The sequence below is a fragment of the Rhinopithecus roxellana genome, chromosome 20 (assembly GCF_007565055.1).
Source record: "Rhinopithecus roxellana isolate Shanxi Qingling chromosome 20, ASM756505v1, whole genome shotgun sequence".
NCBI classification, from domain to species: domain Eukaryota; kingdom Metazoa; phylum Chordata; class Mammalia; order Primates; family Cercopithecidae; genus Rhinopithecus; species Rhinopithecus roxellana.
Genome location: NC_044568.1, coordinates 71,388,365 through 71,404,025, shown reverse-complemented (window position 1 = coordinate 71,404,025; position 15,661 = coordinate 71,388,365). Strand labels below are relative to the sequence as shown.

Below are 15,661 nucleotides of genomic sequence, written 5' to 3'. Positions count from 1 at the left end.
GCTGCCTTGCCTGCAGGAGACGGAGAGGACGACGAGACGGAGGAGGGCACAGGGGACATGAGCCAGGTGAAGCCCGTGCTGTCCAAGGCGGAGCGCAGTCACATCATCGTGTGGCAGGTGTCCTACACCCCCGAGTGAGGCCGCTGCCCTGCCTGGCCCGACCTGTACATAGGACCCCCGACCACCTGACCCCCGCCTGCCCTGCGGGGTAGCCAGCCAGGCGCCGCCGCCCCTCTTCTGACCTCTCAACCTGCAGCTTTCACCTGAGTCTGGTCCCCTCCAGCGGGCAGGGAGTGCGGGGATGCCAGTCAGCTGGGAGGAGAAGGGGAGGGTGCTTCCACCCGAGGGGAAGATGCTCTCGGGACAGTTTCCCGGGCAGCTCCTGGCCAGCTTCCAGCCCAGAGTCCTCAAGTCCAGGGCAACTTGGGCCCAGCGCAGGCAGGACCCGAGGTGGCCCTGGCTCCACCCTGGGCCTCCTACTCCCCAGCACCCCTGGAGGAGGCAGGAGCTCCCCACCGCCGAGGCTGCCTGCCCTGGGCCCACCTCTGCATGCTGCTCATGGGGCCACCCTGCCTCCCCGGCCCTCACTCTGCCTGGGGGAGCTGGGCCAGGCACTAGCCTTTGCCCAGGGAGGTGGGCCTCAGGCTGCCCAGGTGCGTGCACCCCAGCTGGCCTTCTCTGGGGCCTCCCCATCCTCAAGCCTCTATCCTCTGTCTGTCCCCACCCCGGCTGTCCCCTGCCCAGGGAGCTGGCATGAAAGCACGAGGCCCAGCTCCCTGGGGCAGCTGCTTGAGAAGAGACTGCTACCCCGTCCTGCCCACACGGGCAGGCTCTGCCTTGGAGGAGTGGGCCTTGGAGTCCTGTCCCTCCCAGAAGCCCCCAGGGTGGGATTTCTCAGGCTGCCAGGGCAGGCCCAGGCCTCAGGAAGAAGGGGAGGCCCCTGGCCTCTCCGGGTTCAGTCCTAGGACGCAGGCTTAGCCTCAGGTTGATGGGGGATAATGTGCTCCCGGGGCCTGCCTCCTGCACAGGGGTCCACGGAGCCCAGCTCCCAGACACGCTACTAAGTGCCTAGGGTTGCCCGCTGTGGCCTGCTCCCCGGGAGCAAGAGGCCACCAAGCAGAGGCCCATGGGGCTGAAGATGGAGCCGCCCCCAGCCGACGCCAAGCCTGTAGCGGGCAGAGGCCACCCTGGACTGCTCTCCCTGTCCAGCTGGGCCTCGCTGGCCTACTCCTACCTTCCAGGCCCACTGCACTCCTGTCTGGGAGGCCCTGATGAGGGCAGCCCAGCCCCCGCACCCACCCCCAACCAGAGAAGCACAGATCTTGGGGAGCTGCCCCATGAGCCCCGCTGGCCACCATGGGCTGCAGCCACTGCGCTGCCGGCTTCTCCCCACCATCCCTGCCACCTCCACTGTGATGTATGTCTGCTCCCTCGTCTGTTCCCCCAGGATCTCGAAGTGACTCGGGCTGAGCAGTGGTGCGGCTGGGGGAGGGGTGACGATTCTCCTCAGGCTTTGGCCCTGCAAGCAAACCCACATATCTGCTCTGTATGTAATAAACGTCTTAACGTCGTAGCTGCCTGTTTCTAAACCCAAACCGACACGAAAACGACTTCACTTTATTATAAAAAGAAACGTTGGACCATGTTGGGTTGGGCACCAGGAGTGTCCTGGCATGTTTCCAGGAGAGCCGCAGGCTCCTGGAGCAGCTCCTCGGGCAGGAAGCCCTGTACGCGGAGAGGCCCGCGCCACTCTCGATGCAACGTCCTGACAGGTGGATGTTCCAAGCGCTGCGGGGTGGGGCCAGAAGCCCGGCCACCTGGGCCCTGGAGGCGGCTGGGGTGTCAGAGCCTCTGCGACGCGCACCTGCCGGGCTACTCATACAGCCAGTGCCCGGCGCTGTCCTCCCAACACAGGAGCTCGTCTGCGCGGAACCAGAGCGCGATCTCGCGGCGGGCACTCTCCACCGAGTCGCTGCCGTGAATCAAGTTCCTGAGCGGAAAAGGCGAGCGTGAGCGCGAGAAGGAGGGCTCCGGCACGGGTCCCACGAGGGCCGAAATGGGGGAGGCCGGACGGGGCTGGGCCCGTCCCCGGGGCGAGCCTTACTTGCCAACCTCGATGCAGAAATCCCCGCGGATGGTGCCGGGCGGGGCGTCGGCCGGGTTCGTGGCCCCGATGAGCGCCCGCGAGCTGCGCACCACGTCCAGCCCCTGCCATACCTGTGCGGGGGGACGGGGGCGGTATCACGCAGGGGTGGGGTCCCGGGGCCGTCCGCCCGCTTCCCGGGCACTCACCATGGCCACCACCGGCCCGGAGGCCATATACTTGACCAGGCGGCCGTAGAACGGGCGTTCACGCAGCTCGGCGTAGTGCTCGCGCAGCAGCTCCTCGGAGGCCTGCGGAAGGGTCACGCCGCCTGCGCCGGCACCCAGGCGTCCCCAGGTCCCCGCCCCCCGTCCCCCCACACCGCGCCCCCGCACGCTCACCGCGCCCCGCGCCCCCACCTGCACCAGCTTCAGCGCCACCAACTTGAAGCCCTTCCTCTCGAAGCGCCGCACGATCTCGCCCACCAGCCGCCGCTGCACGCCGTCCGGCTTCACGGCCAGGAAGGTGCGCTCGTGTGCGCCGATGCAAGCTGCGGGGCAGGCGGGGACGTGGCGTCAGACCGGCCCAGCACCGACCGCCCGTCCCCCGCCCGCGCCGCTCCGCTCACCGGCGGGGAAGAGGTTGGCGAAGATAGTCAGCACCAGGCAGATCATGATGGCGGTGCGGGCGCGGGCTCCGCGGGGCGGGGCGGTGGCGCCCGGGGCGGGGCCTGCGCTTAAAGAGGCCTGGTCCCGGCGCGGCGGCCTCCGCGGACGCACGTAGGGAGGCTGCTTCACTTGCACCCCGAAACCCAGCAGCCGTGGGGGGCCAGAGGGCAGCTGCGGAGGCCAAGTCTCCTCCAGTGGCTCGGGCACTAACTGCATGCCCCACAACCCGCCCAGGTGGTTCCACCCACGCGGCGCCCTGCTCCGCACCGCCCGAGCCCCCGCCCCCCGGCCAGGGCCAAGACCACAACGTCAGGCCTTCTCTCCCCGGTCCTAAAGACAGCGCGCAAAGACACCGCAACCTGGGGTACTTCTTTTCTCTTTATTCCCTTCCATAGCTTCTGCCGGGATCCAGGAAAAGAGAGCACTAATGGGGGAAAGGGAGCTAGCGCTTCCCGCTTTCCCCAGCGTGAGCCTTCGGAGTTCGGTGTGGGGGCAGCAGGGCCAGAGGAAAGACACAGGTGGCGATTTGCCGCAGCCCTCCCCCACTAAAATGCAGATCCTCAGAAAACGTCGCGGAAGGTGACCTCCCAGCTCCGAGGGGCAGACTCGGGTGTAACGCGAAGACGGTTTCTTTCATCAACAGGATCCCCGCTGCCTCGCAGCCCCTCAGGCCACCCGCTGGCGCTGGCATTCTACACGGGGGTGCTCTTGGCCCTTCCTTTGTCCTCCTGTTTTGCAGGGTAGTCCCAGGGCTCCATGCGTGCCCTCTGCAGATTCAGCATGGGCTCCTCGGTGCTCGTGTCTCCATTCTTCCGTCGTTCTGCGAGAATCATGGCCCGGAGGAGCGGCGGGTACGGCACGGAGGCCAGGCTGTCCTCCGGCGCCGGCGTGAACGCGGTGAAGGCCTCCTCCTCGTGCTTGGGCACCAGCCGCCAGTCATGGTACATGACGTGTTCGATCTCCCGCGCCTCGCTCTCCGTCTTCCCTGATGAAGGAAAGGAGGCGTGCTGCACACACATTTGCTGTGCCGTCGGTGGTCGGCATCGAACTGCCGGGCACCCGCTCTCCACCAGCTCTCCCGAGCCTTACCTTTGAAGGTCAGGACGCCCCAGGCCTTCCCGTGGTCCAAGTTCTGCAAAGCCAGAGGGAAGCGAAGTCAGTTCGCAAGGCTCTCGGCCCCCGAGATCAGGAGGTGGGAGCCTCAGACACGCAAACCTGCAGGGAGGAGGGGAGGCGGGGAGACCAGGCGGCTGCAGGGGCGGGGTGCGGACGGGGTGCACGCACCTGCGCCGTGTAGTCGGGCTGCACCCGCGTGAGGCGCCAGTAGCACGGCTCATCGTGCTGCCACAGCCAGGACTTGCGCGTGACCAGGCGGCCCAGGCCGAAGAGCGGGAGGCGGCCGAGCAGCTGCAAGAGGCGGCTCTCGCGGCGCACGTCGGCCCAGGCCCGGACCGGCAGCCGGCGTCCAGAGAACGGCCGCGTCAGGGTCTCGTAGTCCACAGCGTAGAGCTGCGAGTCGCGCGGCCTGTTCAGTTTCTCCCGCAGGGCGCGCACGCGGCGGGCGAGCTCCGCAATCAGCCGCGGACGCACCTTCTTCCGCGCCATGGCGGATCCGCGTCCTCAGCGCTGTGGACGGAAGTTGCCGGAAGAGGCCGGTGTCCCAGGCTAAAGTGTTCGGGCGCGGCCGGAAGCGAAAAAGAAGTCGGTCCGGCCATGGCGCGCGTTGGACCCGGGAGGGCGGGGGTCTCTCGCCAGGGCCGGGGCCGGGGACGGGGCGGGAGCGGTCAGCGGCGACCTCCAACCTGGGAGATCTCAGACTCCGACGCTGAGGGCCCCGCCGGCTCGGAGGCCGCCGCGAGAGCCCGGGACCCAGCAGGGGAGCGCAGGGCGGCTGCCCAGGCGTTGCGGCTGCTACGGCCGGAGCAGGTCCTGAAGCGCCTCGCGGTGTGCGTGGACCCAGGTGCGGCGGAGGGCACGGGCGATGCTCGGGGTAGGAAAGGCCTTTCTCCGCCAGGCGGCGCCCTCCGTCCGACGGGGCGGGGCGCGCACCCCGAGAGGCCTGGGGCCGGGCGCGCTTCCCAGTCGGGGGTTTGTGCCGAATGCAGACTGCCGGGTCCGCGCCCCCGCCCAGGTAGGGCGCTCGCAAGGGTGGAGGGAAGCAGTGACCGTGCTCCTCTCCCCCGGTCCCAGCCATCCTGGAAGACGCTGGTGCCGACGTCCTGATGGAGGCCCTGGAGGCCCTGGGCTGCGAGTGCCGCATCGAGCCCCAGCGCCCGGCCCGCAGCCTGCGGTGGACCCGAGCGAGGCCCGACCCCTGCCCCTGCAGCGTGAGTGGTCGCGGGTTCCCGAGGGCCAGCCCCGAGTTGGCTGTTTTGCTTCCTTGATTTCAGTCCTGGAGCTGTCCCTGAGGCAGCTGCCCCGGGCGGTGCGCGTCTCGCGGATGGTAAACCGCGGATGGGGAACGGAAAGTGGGGGTGCCCAAGCCGTTCTGCTGGTAAAGAGCCGAGCTGGCTGGAAATGGTTCCGTCCGGAGTCAGGCTGTGGTCGGGATTCCTGCCGGCCCCACAGACCTGACCTGCGCTTCTGTAGAGCAGTCCTGTCAGGTCCTGGGCTTGGCTGGGGCCACGGACCGCGTTGCTGCTAGACTGCCCAGGCAGGGCCCCTGGGGCACCCGGGTTGAGACAGGCAGCAGCGCGTCCCCATGTCCCCACAGCTGCCTCCTGAAGTGTGGGCTGCAGATGAACAGGAATTCCTGCTGCTGCTGGAGCCCGAGGAGTTTCTGCAGGGCGTCGCCACACTGACCCAGGTGCTCAGGTGGTGGCAGTAGTCCCTCTCCAGTTAGGAGGGGTGGGTTCCCAGCCGGGAGGCGCCTGCGCTGCCGGTCCCTGCCCTTGTAGACGGGGCTGGAGGGGGCATGGGGCAGGCCAGGATTCCTCTCTGATCCGAAACCCTAGAGGTTTCTAGGGTGAGATGGAGAAAGCTCCTGGGCACCTGTGGAGGCTACAGCTGCTCCTAGAGGGTCCTGAGAAGTGCCAGGAAGCCGGGGTCTGGGCAGTAGGCTGCAGGCGGTCTGTGTTCGTCCTCTGACAGTGGACAGCCCGGCCCCTGCCTGCAAGGAGCAGTGCTCAGGTGCTGTTGCACCAGGCAGTATGGGGATAGGCCAGACCCCTGCCAGGTCCCTGTGTCCAAGGATGAGTCTTTCAAGCCCCTGCTTTGTGCTAAGTTAAAGCTAGGCTGAAATACAGAGGTGGACCAGGATGAGGGGCTCAGTGGAACTAAGATGTGCACAGGCAGCCACTCTAGGGGTCTCCTTAGCCTTCTTGGCCTCGTGGAAGGCACAGAGCTGGTTTTCTCAGAAGGGGTAACAGAACAGAGGCTCCTCTGGGCACCGCTGGCTCTTTCTCAGGCTTGCTGTTCTGCAAACCAGCTGTGGCCTGGTGGCCCATGGCCCTGAGCCGCAGCCTCCCATAAACAACTGTGCCACACGTTCTCATCTTCAGATATCTGGCCCAACTCGCTGGGTGCCCTGGATCTCCCCTGAGACCACCACCCGGTCCCACCTGGCTGTCATCGGGCTGGATGCCTACCTGTGGTACTGCTCACTCTCATGCCCACAGCAGGGCTGGCTGGGACAGGGGTTCAGGGGAGGTGGGCACACTTCTGGGGTTGCTGTGGCACAGCTAATCCCACTTCCCCAGGTGGGCTCTGGCAGAGGCCACGCTCGGGCAGGGCAGGCCCCATGGGGAGCGGGGAGGAATGGTCACCTCTGCTCAGGTCTCGCCAGCACGTTGCCCGGGGGACACAGCAGCCGGAAAGCCCAAAGGTGGCCAGTCCCGAGGTGGCCATCGGCTGGCCGCAGGTGGAAGAGGTGAGGGCCTATCTGAGCTGGGTGAGTCAGGTGGCCTGGGTCCCAGTGATTGGGCTGCTGACTGGGTTTGTTTCCCAGCATGGCACATGGGGCAGCTATCAACTGTGTCCCGGGGAGCCTTCCTCTGGCTCGTGCCCACCGGATTGCCTCCTCCCCAGGCCCTGGTGCTCCTGCAGCTCTGGGTAAACCTGGACGTGCTACTGGTGGCCTCGTGGCAGGAGCTGAGTCAGCACGTGTGCGCCATCACTAAGGCTCTCGCCCAGTGTCCCCTCAAGTGCGTGACACCTGGACTGAAGGGGGCGGGGGCAGGATCACCTCAAGGTGGTGGCGGTGCCTCTCCGGCCTCTGGGGAGCTGCTCAGGTGAGCTTCTAAAAGGCGTCTCCCTGTCTTTCCCCATCCCCAGGCAGTACCGGGAGTCCCAGGCCTTTTCCTTCTGCACAGCAGGGCGCTGGGCAGCCGGCGAGCCGGTGGCAAGAGACGGCACAGGGCTGCGGGGGGCCTGGCGGAGGCAGATCAGGCAGTTTAGTCGAGTCAGCCCAGCCGTGGCCGATGCAGTGGTCACAGCCTTCCCTTCCCCTCGCCTTCTGCAGCAGGTGGGCCCCTCCCTCCTCGAACCCCTCCAGGTGCAGAGGCCCAGTCCCCAGGCACCCTCTCATACCTTTGCCTGCCCTTAGGCGCTCGAGGCCTGCAGCACGGAGCAGGAGCGCATGGGCCTCCTGGCTGACCTCCCTGTGCTGCCCAGTGAAGGTGGGCGTCCCCGCAGGGTGGGGCCTGACCTCTCACGCCGCATCTGCCTCTTCCTGACCACGGCCAACCCTGATCTCCTGCTGGACCTGGGCTCCTGACCACACATGGGACCACTAGGACAGCATGCAGCCTTGGGGACAGACCAGATACCCTGGTGCAGTGGGGGAGGACCCCAGCCATACATGGATCCTCAGCCTGGGTGGGTTCTCAGCCTCTGACTGAGCAGGTCTGACCTCAGGGGGACGGTGGGTGGTTGCAGGGGAAGGTTTAGGTAGCTGGGATGAGAAGAGGGGCTTCTGGCTGGCAGATGACTGGTGGTTCCAGTGCCGAGTCCTGGACACACAGGCCACAGGGGAGCTCAGCAGCAGGGCACACGGCAGGGGCCAGAAGGCAGCACCAGGGCCCCACTGCCACCTGGATGCTTGGGGTGTGGCACCCTCAGCCAGGAGCAGTAGGGGACTCCTGAGGATGTTGGGGGCAGTGAAATCTGGGAGAAGGCCCAGGATTCCCGCAAGCCTGGCCTCTGCATGGATGTTTCAGCTCACGCCACGTGGGTGTTAGACATCAACTCTACATTTATTGCAGTCACTTAAGTCTACGACGGCGGGGCAGCCGCCGACAGCATGCAGAGCAAGTTAGGAAAATCCGAGTCCCTGTGGGAACAGCAATGGCGGGCTCCAGCCAGGCTCTCCTCATAGCCTCCCACAAGACCTGAGGCTCAGGGCAGCTGCTTCCCCACCCAGCACAGCAGCAGAGGGTCCCTAGAGCCTCCACAGAAAGGACTGTCCCAGCCTTGGGAGGCAAGAGATGGCTCCCTCCAGACGGGCCTCATCCAACTCCGCCCTGGAGTGTGGCTGGAAGGAAGGGACAGGAAACGGCTGTCCCAGCCCAAGAACACAGTTTCCACTGGGAAGTTAGATCCGGCGGCATCGCTTCCTCTGGCAGGGCCGGGGCTCGCGACTGCTGGGGCAGGCCGAGGTCGCTGCCTGGGGATCAGACACTGGGGCCTTGCGGCGGCTGCAACTCATGCTCAGGACCCAGCCCAGCTTGTTGTGTAGCACCTGCTTGAGGCCTGGCGGCAGGGGCAGGCCCTCCAGCGTGTCCCCCGAGTCTGGCCGCAGCTGGCGCAGGCGGTGGCAGCAGAGATACTGGAGGGAGGTGGCGCTGGCGCAAGAACGGGTGACCTTCATGCTGCTTCGGGCTGCCGTGGAGCACACCATCGGGTAGAACCTCTTGTTCTGCAGCTTGGTGGCTGCCACGCCTGGAAGGGAGGGGCCTAGCCTGAACCCTGGGCAGGGAAGGGGACATAGCCCCTTCCCTGCCCTAGCTGACATAGCTACCGGGCATAGCCCCTCAGACCACATACTACAGTCACCTGGGTGGCCAGCTGACACAGCTGAGGCAAGGCAGAAGGTGCATGTGCTGGCCCTGCCACTCCAGCCTGGCCTCACTGTCCCAGCCCCTGGGACCCTGGGGCTTCAAGCTTCTAGGAGGAACCCTTTCAGGAAACCTCAGTATCCACTGGGCTGGGGTATGGTGGGCCACCTCCCTCAGAGTGACAGGTGAGAGGAGCTCAAGTCCTGTGGCGGCCTCACCTATGCACTTCCTGTTCTTGAAGAAGGTGAGCGTGCCGTGCCAGGTGTCCAGGTGCACACCGATGATGGAGCCCTGGCCGAACCGCGATGAGAAGCTGGTCTTGTCGCCCTTGTGGTGGAGGAGGCCTGGGGGCAGCCAAGGTTGGAGTGAGCCCAGGAACTCCAGGCTCAGCCCCGCCCCACCTGGGCCTCACGCACCCGTGTAGGAGAGACCCCAGCTGTCCTCATCCCTGCCCAGCAGGCTGCAGAACGTGTGGCGGTATTTGTCCAGGTCCACATCCGATGTCCCGATGCCCACCATCTAGGAACGGGACAGGCAGAGGGCACTCTGGGCCACTGGGGCCAGGCCCCCCAGAAGCACCCTGGGCCAGAGCAACTTACCATGTCGGTGCCATAGACGGGCGAGGTCATCTTGATCTCCCAGAAGTGCTGGCCCTCCCACAGCTCCTTGGTGCCCCGGATGGCCGCTGTGCCACAGCTGTACTCCATGTGGAAGCTGACCTTGCGGTTGTCACAGCTCAGCAGGGTGGCTGACGACTTATTCAAGTCATCCCAGACCCAGTCGAAATCTGTAAGAGAGGCCCAGGCTGGGGCAGCCCTGAGAGCTCCACGGGGCTCTGCCCTGCCCTGCCCACCCCTAGGCCCGCCCGCAGTGCAGTCCCAGCAGGGGCCAGGCCCCATCTCACACTCGTCTTCCTCTCCGCATCGACAGTCTTTGCCCCGGTGGGCCGAGTGCAGGCTGCTACAGAAGGAGGCCTCGCTCTGCCCGGCACAGTCACAGAAGGACTCACCAGTCACAGGCACCGCACTGGGGATGGATGGCGGCAGCGCAGAGTACTCGGGGTCGGAGTCCGAGTCGCTGTGCTGGGAGAGAAGGGCTGGCTGTTCCTGCCTGTCGTCCGCTCTTGCCCTCTCACCCCTGCCCTATGCCAGCCCAGCCTGAGTCTCTTCCTCCCCTTCCCTGAGCCACCCAGGGAAGGATGGGGGTCCAGGCCTCCAGGGACTTCACAGAACCCCAAGTGCACAGCCCAGGCTCCTTCCTAACAGGCTCCAGCTCTGCCCCGTTCTGCACGACCAGGAGGGCCCTGGAGGCCCAGCCACTGAGCAACAGCCAAGGCCATCTGGCCTCCAAGTGGTTTCTAGATGGTGGATGAGCCCTGGCCCGCCCTACCTGCCCAGAGCTGAGACGGTGTGGACACCTTCTTCCCCGCTCGGCCAGCCCTGCAGAGGCCCCAGGCAACGCCACCACCCCCGCACCAGGCCCAGCTGCAGCCACCTGGCCTCAGGGCAGTCCCCACCACACTGTGGCCCAATGACCTTCCTGTTACCTGAGCAGACCCTGCCTCACCACAGGGTCCTATTGCCCAGTGCCCACTACAGGCCCCACCCCTCCTGGCGCCAGCTTCAGCTGTCACCTGAGGCTTCTCCAGCCCCTTCATCCCTGTTCTGTTTTTCTTCTTTTGCTTCACTTGGTCCTAATTCTTGGCCTCCTCCCACCAGAATGTGAGCTCCTTGTGGGAGGCGGGGCCCCTCCCAGCCTCCTCCCTGTCACAGGCTTTGTGGGGGCCACCCAGGGCCTAAATGGACCAGGTGGTCAGCAGGGAGAGTGCTAAGTGACCAGGGGGCCTGTGGCAGAAGCCTTGGGACAGTGAGAGTACAGGTTGGGGGCTGGTCCAGAGAGGTGATGTGACCCCCAGGAGAAGCCACAGGGGACCATGACATGGGCGCCACCAGCTTCCAGGTGAACGTGGACCTATCCAAAGCCAGCTTCAGGGCAGGACACTGTCCCCTCTGGAGGGGACGGCCCCACCCCACAGATAAGGCAGGCCCAGAGGACCCTACCCCACTGCCTAGAAGTGGGGGTCCCCAAAGCCAGGGTAGACCGACTGAGTCAGAAGCCAGGGCACAGAACTGAGCACTTGTGCGGCAGGTCCAGGGCTGGGCTCCCTGGAGAAGGAGACAGACTGAATGCCACTGCCTACCTCCTGCCCACAACAGACTGCAGGCCCATTTGGTGACAGGACAAGCAGCCCGTGTGTCGGACACTGCCCAGCCCGCAGGCACGCCTGCATCCCACAGCCACGAGCCTGTGAGGCTCAGACCATGTGACCTGCAGGAGCTGGAGGCAGGCGGGAAGGCAGGTCAGGGCCTCTCCCTGGCTGGAGCAGGGAGCTCCAGGAGACCCCAGAGCAGCCCCCACCCGGTGGGGAAGACCTGCTTCCCAATTTGCCCCCAAGGCCTAGTGGACCCACCGAGCTCAGGGATTTCTCACTCGGGGGGAGCCCAGCCCCTCCCAGGACACCTGGCTGAGTCTGAACAACTGCAGGGGAGCTGTGACAGCAGAGAGCAGCAGCAGGTCACACAAGCAGCAGCCCCGGAAGGACACGTCCCATGGTGACAGAGGACAAGCAGCATGCGTGTGTCAGACGCTGGCCTATGGACACACCCGCATCCCACAGCCATGACCCTGCGAGGCCAGGACAGACTGCTCCAGGGCACATGACCTGTGGCAGCTATATTTCCCCACTTACGCAAGCTTGGGCCGGGTTGCGTTGGTGGCTCAGTTGTAATCCAGCAACTTTGGGTGCTGAGGCAGGGGGATCACGAGGAGTCGAGATGGAGACCTCCTGGCCAACTGTCACGAAACCAGTCGTCTCTACTAAAACATTACACAAAAATTCGCCAGGCAGGGTGGCGCATTGTTGCCCTGCTATCCCAGTATTTGGTGAGGGTGAGGCGAAGAATTGCTTCGAATCTGGGGAGGTGGAGGTTGCCAGTGAGCCGTCATCAGATTGTTCCACTGCCCCCAGCCTGGGTAACAGAGCCAGCCTCCGTCTCCCCGCAACAAAATAAAAGCTTGGACTAGGCGCAGTGGCTCACGCCTGTAATCCCAGCACTCTGAGAGGCCAAAGTGGAAGGATCACTTCAGCCCAGGAGTTCCAGACCACTCTCAACAACGCATTAAGACCCCATGTCTACACATTAAAAAATGAACCAGGCGGGGTGGTGCATCCTGTGGTCCCAGGTACTCAGGAGGCTGAGGTCGGAGGGTCGCTTGAGCCCAGGAGGTCAAGGCTGCGGTGAGTTATGATCGCGCCACTGCACTCCAGCCTTAGCAAGAGTAAGACCCTGTCTCAAAAAAGAAAAAAAAAAAAGCTTCTACCAATCTCAGTAATATCCTTACTTTGTAGTAAATCTGTCCTGATAATAAGGACAGGCTTTTCCAGGCTTCTCCTCTGGAATAAGACTCCAGCCCTGGATTTCTAATCTGTCAGAGTTGTGCTACAAGACCGTGCTGTCGGAGGAATGTTTTCTTTTTGGTACCGGACTCCAGCTCTCTTGGAAGAGAAATGCGGCTCCCACTACTCAGGAGGGCCCGCGGCGCTGACCTGGCGAACGCATCTTCCGCACTGGTGTGAATTCCGTCCCGCGCAACTTTCACTTTTCTGAACTTAGAGCGCCACTTCCACAAATAACTAAAAACAGGTGATGCAGGCGTCCGTCTTACTTTCATGACTACGCGCGTGTGACCCATTTAAAGACAGGGTCTCGCTCCTGCCCGGGCTGCGGTGCAGCTGCGACCGCGGCCGCGACCTCCAGGGTAGCGGGGCCCACAGGCGCCACCGCGCCCGCCTACAACGCGGTGCTCAACAAAGTTTCCTTTAAAATCTCCCCCAGCTCCACGACTCAGGCCCTCCGAGGTCAAGGACCTTCCGCATCGAATCCAGGGCACGCGGAAAACGACCGTGTTTAGAAAACGCCCGCGCCGCGGCTTCTGGCCTGACCCAGCCATGCTGGCCGGTGATGGTCGCACCGGAGGCGCGCGACGCAGCCAGGCAGCCCTGGGATGGGGTGCGGCGGGGCCCCAGGCGTAGCCCCTTTGTCCCGGTCTCCTCCTGGCCGCCCATCACCGGCTGCCGCCTCCATCCCGCCGCCGCCAGGAGCTCGCGGCCGCCCTGCGCTTCCGCCCGCGGGCCGTCAGCCTCCCATATGGAGCGAAGGGCCTTCCAGCCAATGGGCAGTGCGTGCCACCCTGCGCTCCTCTGATAGGTCTCAGTCTGCTCTCTCGCCATCAGCATGCGGCGCAGGAGCCTCCCTAACTGTTCCCGAGATTCGACGCAGATGACGACGCGGGCACGGACCTACTTTCGTGTCAACGCGGCCTGCGCGACCGCCTCACCCCGGGCCCAATGGGCTCGCGGGCTTTGTCTCCAATCGCTTGCGAACTGGCCAATAGGAACGTTGGATTAGGATTGACAGTTCTCGAAACCTCTCGGCAATAGCTTTGTCTCCCGACTCCCGCCTCCCCCCTGGATGCTCCGAGACAGGTGTGCCCTCCCCTCGCCCCCGGAGCCAATGGGTGCAGGGGGCGGGGATTGTTTACGTCTCGCGCCCGGGCGGAAAGTGGGTCAGGGCCCGGCCAGCGGAGCGCGCTGCGGGGGCTGCAGGTGAGCGGCGGGTCGCGGGCCGCGGTCCCGGGCTCGGGGCGGGCGCGCTGACCTTGCGGGCGCGGCGGTAGCAGCGCGGCCAGGGCACCGCTTTTGTTCCTCTCCTGAGGGCCGTGCCCGAGAGAGGCTTCCCAGGCGCCGTCGACTCCGGAACCCGCGCGCCTGCGGGAGGGGACAGGCAGGCCGGGCGGCCCCGGGGAGGGCGGCTCCGGCTGCACCCGCCCTCGCCTGGGGCTGGACAGGGTTCGGCGGTCCGGGCGCCGCCATCCTCCCCGGCCTCCTTGAAACCCCGCCCGGGGCCCAGCGGGCGTTGCCAGCCGCGAGCCCGGCGCAGGGGTCGGCCCTGGAAGGCGAGGCGGAACCCACGGGGAGCAGGGCGGGGACCCCGGAGCTGGCGAGGGAGGGGCCAGGTAAGTGGCCTGGGAAGCGCAGACCTGGCCCTTGCAGCCTTTTGCATTTTATGCCAGAACAGCGGCCAGCGCTGAGCAGGTCTTAAGATTTGTTTCACGAAGAGCCCTGGCGGTAGCGAGCCGAGGGGAAGGCGAGTAGAGCCTTGTGGCCCAGGAGATGGTGGCGGGAGGAGGATGCAGGCGGGTGCGGCGGTCGGGCCGGGCAGGAGGGGAAGGTGTCAGGGAGGGGTGACCACCGTGCTTCTGGCATGAGGAACTGAGAGGCCGGAGATGCCATTTGTCAAACTGGACAACGGAGGAGGAGCGAGTGGAGGTTTGAAGTGCCTGCGAGACAGGCGGGCGGGGCGGCCAGGTTCGTGAGGTGGAGCAGGAGACAGGGTCTGGGATTCGCGTTCCGGAGTCATGGGTGTCTGGGTGGCGTTTCACAGGATCTACCTAGGTTTTATTGAGCTGCTCAGATCCTGGAGTGAGGTACGGGCTCCTGAAGCGTTCTGGAGCCCTGGCTGGGCACCGGCGCGGCCCCTGCAGTCCCCACTTTGAGTGCGTCCGTGGCCCAGCCTGGAAGCTCGGGGCTAGGAGCGCTGTGAGTCTTCCTTTGTCCAGAGCCTGTTTCCTTCTAGATTCTTGCCACCATGGCCAGACGCCCCCGGAACAGCAGGGCCTGGCACTTCGTCCTGAGTGCAGCCCGCCGAGACGCAGATGCCCGGGCTGTGGCTCTAGCAGGCTCCACTAACTGGGGCTACGACTCTGATGGGCAGGTAGGTCCCGGGGACCAGGCGGACGCGGCTGGGCTAAGGTGTGGAGATGCCCTAGGCAGGCAGGCAGGCATTCCCTGAACTGGGAGTCCATTGGAGGGGAAGATGCTTCTGAGGCCAGAGGACCAGGCCAACCCTGGGCCTGTCTGCTGGGCACGCCACATTCAGTGAGACTCTTTAATTTGGCAAAGCACACAGCCAACCTCGGGTGACGGGACCTCAGAACACACTGCATTCTTCACTGTGCTTTCTCCTCTGAAGTCCATGGTCTGTGGAGAGGTTGGCAATTGCTTTTGGTTCATTCAACAGAAATCCTCCAGTCTGGGGCTGGGCACTGTGGCTCACACCCATAAATCCTAGCACTTTGGGAGGCTGAAGCTGGAGGATCACTTGAGCCCAGGAATTTGAGACCTGCCTGGGCAACATGGTGAAACTGTCTCTACAAAAAATTTAAAAATTTGCCAGGCTTGGTGGCACATGCCTATAGTCTCAAACTACTCAGGAGGCTGACGTGGGAGGATTGCTTCAGCCAGGGAGGTCAAGGCTGTAGTGAGCTGTGATCATACCACTGCATTCCAGCCTGGGTGACACAGCTAGACCCTGACTCGAAAAAAAAACAAAACAAACAAAAAAATTCTTTGGTTTACCCAGTCCATTTCTGGAGGTGGCCATCGTTAACTTGCTACGTGTCCTACTGGACGCTGCTTCTGCCAGTGCAAACACATGCTCTTTGTTCACATACATGTGTGTTAAACCAAAACAAAAAACCCTGGTACTTGGAGGTAAAAATTGCTGCACCTGCTTAGGGAGGCCCAGGAGCCTGAAGGTGTTCAGAACAGCTCAGGTGTTTGTCTGTCTGCAGCCCAGGTGATCTGATGTGCCTGTGGGCTTTGCAGGCAGAGCTACCTGCACCCATGGCCCCTGACCCTCACCTTAGCAGACCGTGAGGGCAGCTGCCTGGCCTGATGGGGTGCAGTGAGGCTGGGAGGGGTGGGGGTCCCTGTGGGGGGTGATTTCCCAGTTGGTTTCCTGTTATCTCCCTTGGACCAGAGCAGGAGTGTGGCTGCGCCTTCCTGCCCCACTTCT

General features: G+C 64.5%; 5 protein-coding genes across 18 annotated transcripts in view; 2 read left to right on the top strand and 3 right to left on the bottom strand.

Annotated features, from left to right (window-relative positions):
* Positions 1-1,573, top strand: part of MAPK8IP3 (mitogen-activated protein kinase 8 interacting protein 3) — a 62,260-nt gene extending 60,687 nt beyond the window's left edge. For all 11 annotated transcript variants that reach the window (XM_030924586.1, XM_030924580.1, XM_030924583.1 and 8 more), the window contains one exon: positions 17-1,573. In XM_030924586.1, coding sequence (XP_030780446.1) covers positions 17-138 — 122 coding nt within the window. In that variant the 3' untranslated portion in view covers positions 139-1,573. The remainder of the gene's footprint in view (positions 1-16) is intronic.
* A 2-nt stretch (positions 1,574-1,575) lies between these two features.
* On the bottom strand, positions 1,576-3,089 carry NME3 (NME/NM23 nucleoside diphosphate kinase 3). 3 transcript variants are annotated; one of them, XM_030924593.1, is made up of 5 exons: positions 2,712-3,089; positions 2,503-2,633; positions 2,293-2,394; positions 2,105-2,217; positions 1,576-1,990 (listed from the first exon to the last, which is right to left on the bottom strand). In XM_030924593.1, exons 1-5 carry the CDS (start codon positions 2,965-2,967, stop codon positions 1,873-1,875), a joined length of 720 nt encoding a protein of 239 aa, XP_030780453.1. In that variant the 5' UTR covers positions 2,968-3,089; the 3' UTR covers positions 1,576-1,872. The 3 variants fall into 3 exon arrangements, with proteins under 3 accessions (XP_030780453.1, XP_030780454.1, XP_030780455.1); XM_030924594.1 differs by having other exon boundaries at positions 1,598-1,990; positions 2,113-2,217; XM_030924595.1 differs by lacking the exon at positions 2,293-2,394 and having other exon boundaries at positions 1,598-1,990.
* Positions 3,090-3,113: 24 nt separating this feature from the next.
* Positions 3,114-4,404, bottom strand: MRPS34 (mitochondrial ribosomal protein S34). Its single transcript, XM_010387825.2, has 3 exons — positions 4,036-4,404; positions 3,841-3,883; positions 3,114-3,736 (listed from the first exon to the last, which is right to left on the bottom strand). Exons 1-3 carry the CDS (start codon positions 4,354-4,356, stop codon positions 3,444-3,446), a joined length of 657 nt encoding a protein of 218 aa, XP_010386127.2. The 5' UTR covers positions 4,357-4,404; the 3' UTR covers positions 3,114-3,443.
* Positions 4,405-4,464: 60 nt separating this feature from the next.
* Positions 4,465-7,925, top strand: EME2 (essential meiotic structure-specific endonuclease subunit 2). Its single transcript, XM_010387826.2, has 8 exons — positions 4,465-4,711; positions 4,942-5,078; positions 5,465-5,557; positions 6,252-6,343; positions 6,526-6,619; positions 6,778-6,893; positions 7,024-7,213; positions 7,295-7,925. Exons 1-8 carry the CDS (start codon positions 4,465-4,467, stop codon positions 7,463-7,465), a joined length of 1,140 nt encoding a protein of 379 aa, XP_010386128.2. The 3' UTR covers positions 7,466-7,925.
* On the bottom strand, positions 7,919-11,466 carry SPSB3 (splA/ryanodine receptor domain and SOCS box containing 3). Of its 2 annotated transcripts, XM_030924592.1 has the most exons (5): positions 9,649-11,461; positions 9,344-9,531; positions 9,161-9,263; positions 8,963-9,088; positions 7,919-8,628 (listed from the first exon to the last, which is right to left on the bottom strand). In XM_030924592.1, exons 2-5 carry the CDS (start codon positions 9,449-9,451, stop codon positions 8,282-8,284), a joined length of 684 nt encoding a protein of 227 aa, XP_030780452.1. In that variant the 5' UTR covers positions 9,452-9,531; positions 9,649-11,461; the 3' UTR covers positions 7,919-8,281. The 2 variants fall into 2 exon arrangements, with proteins under 2 accessions (XP_030780452.1, XP_030780451.1); XM_030924591.1 differs by having other exon boundaries at positions 9,344-11,466.
* Positions 11,467-15,661: the final 4,195 nt, after the last annotated feature.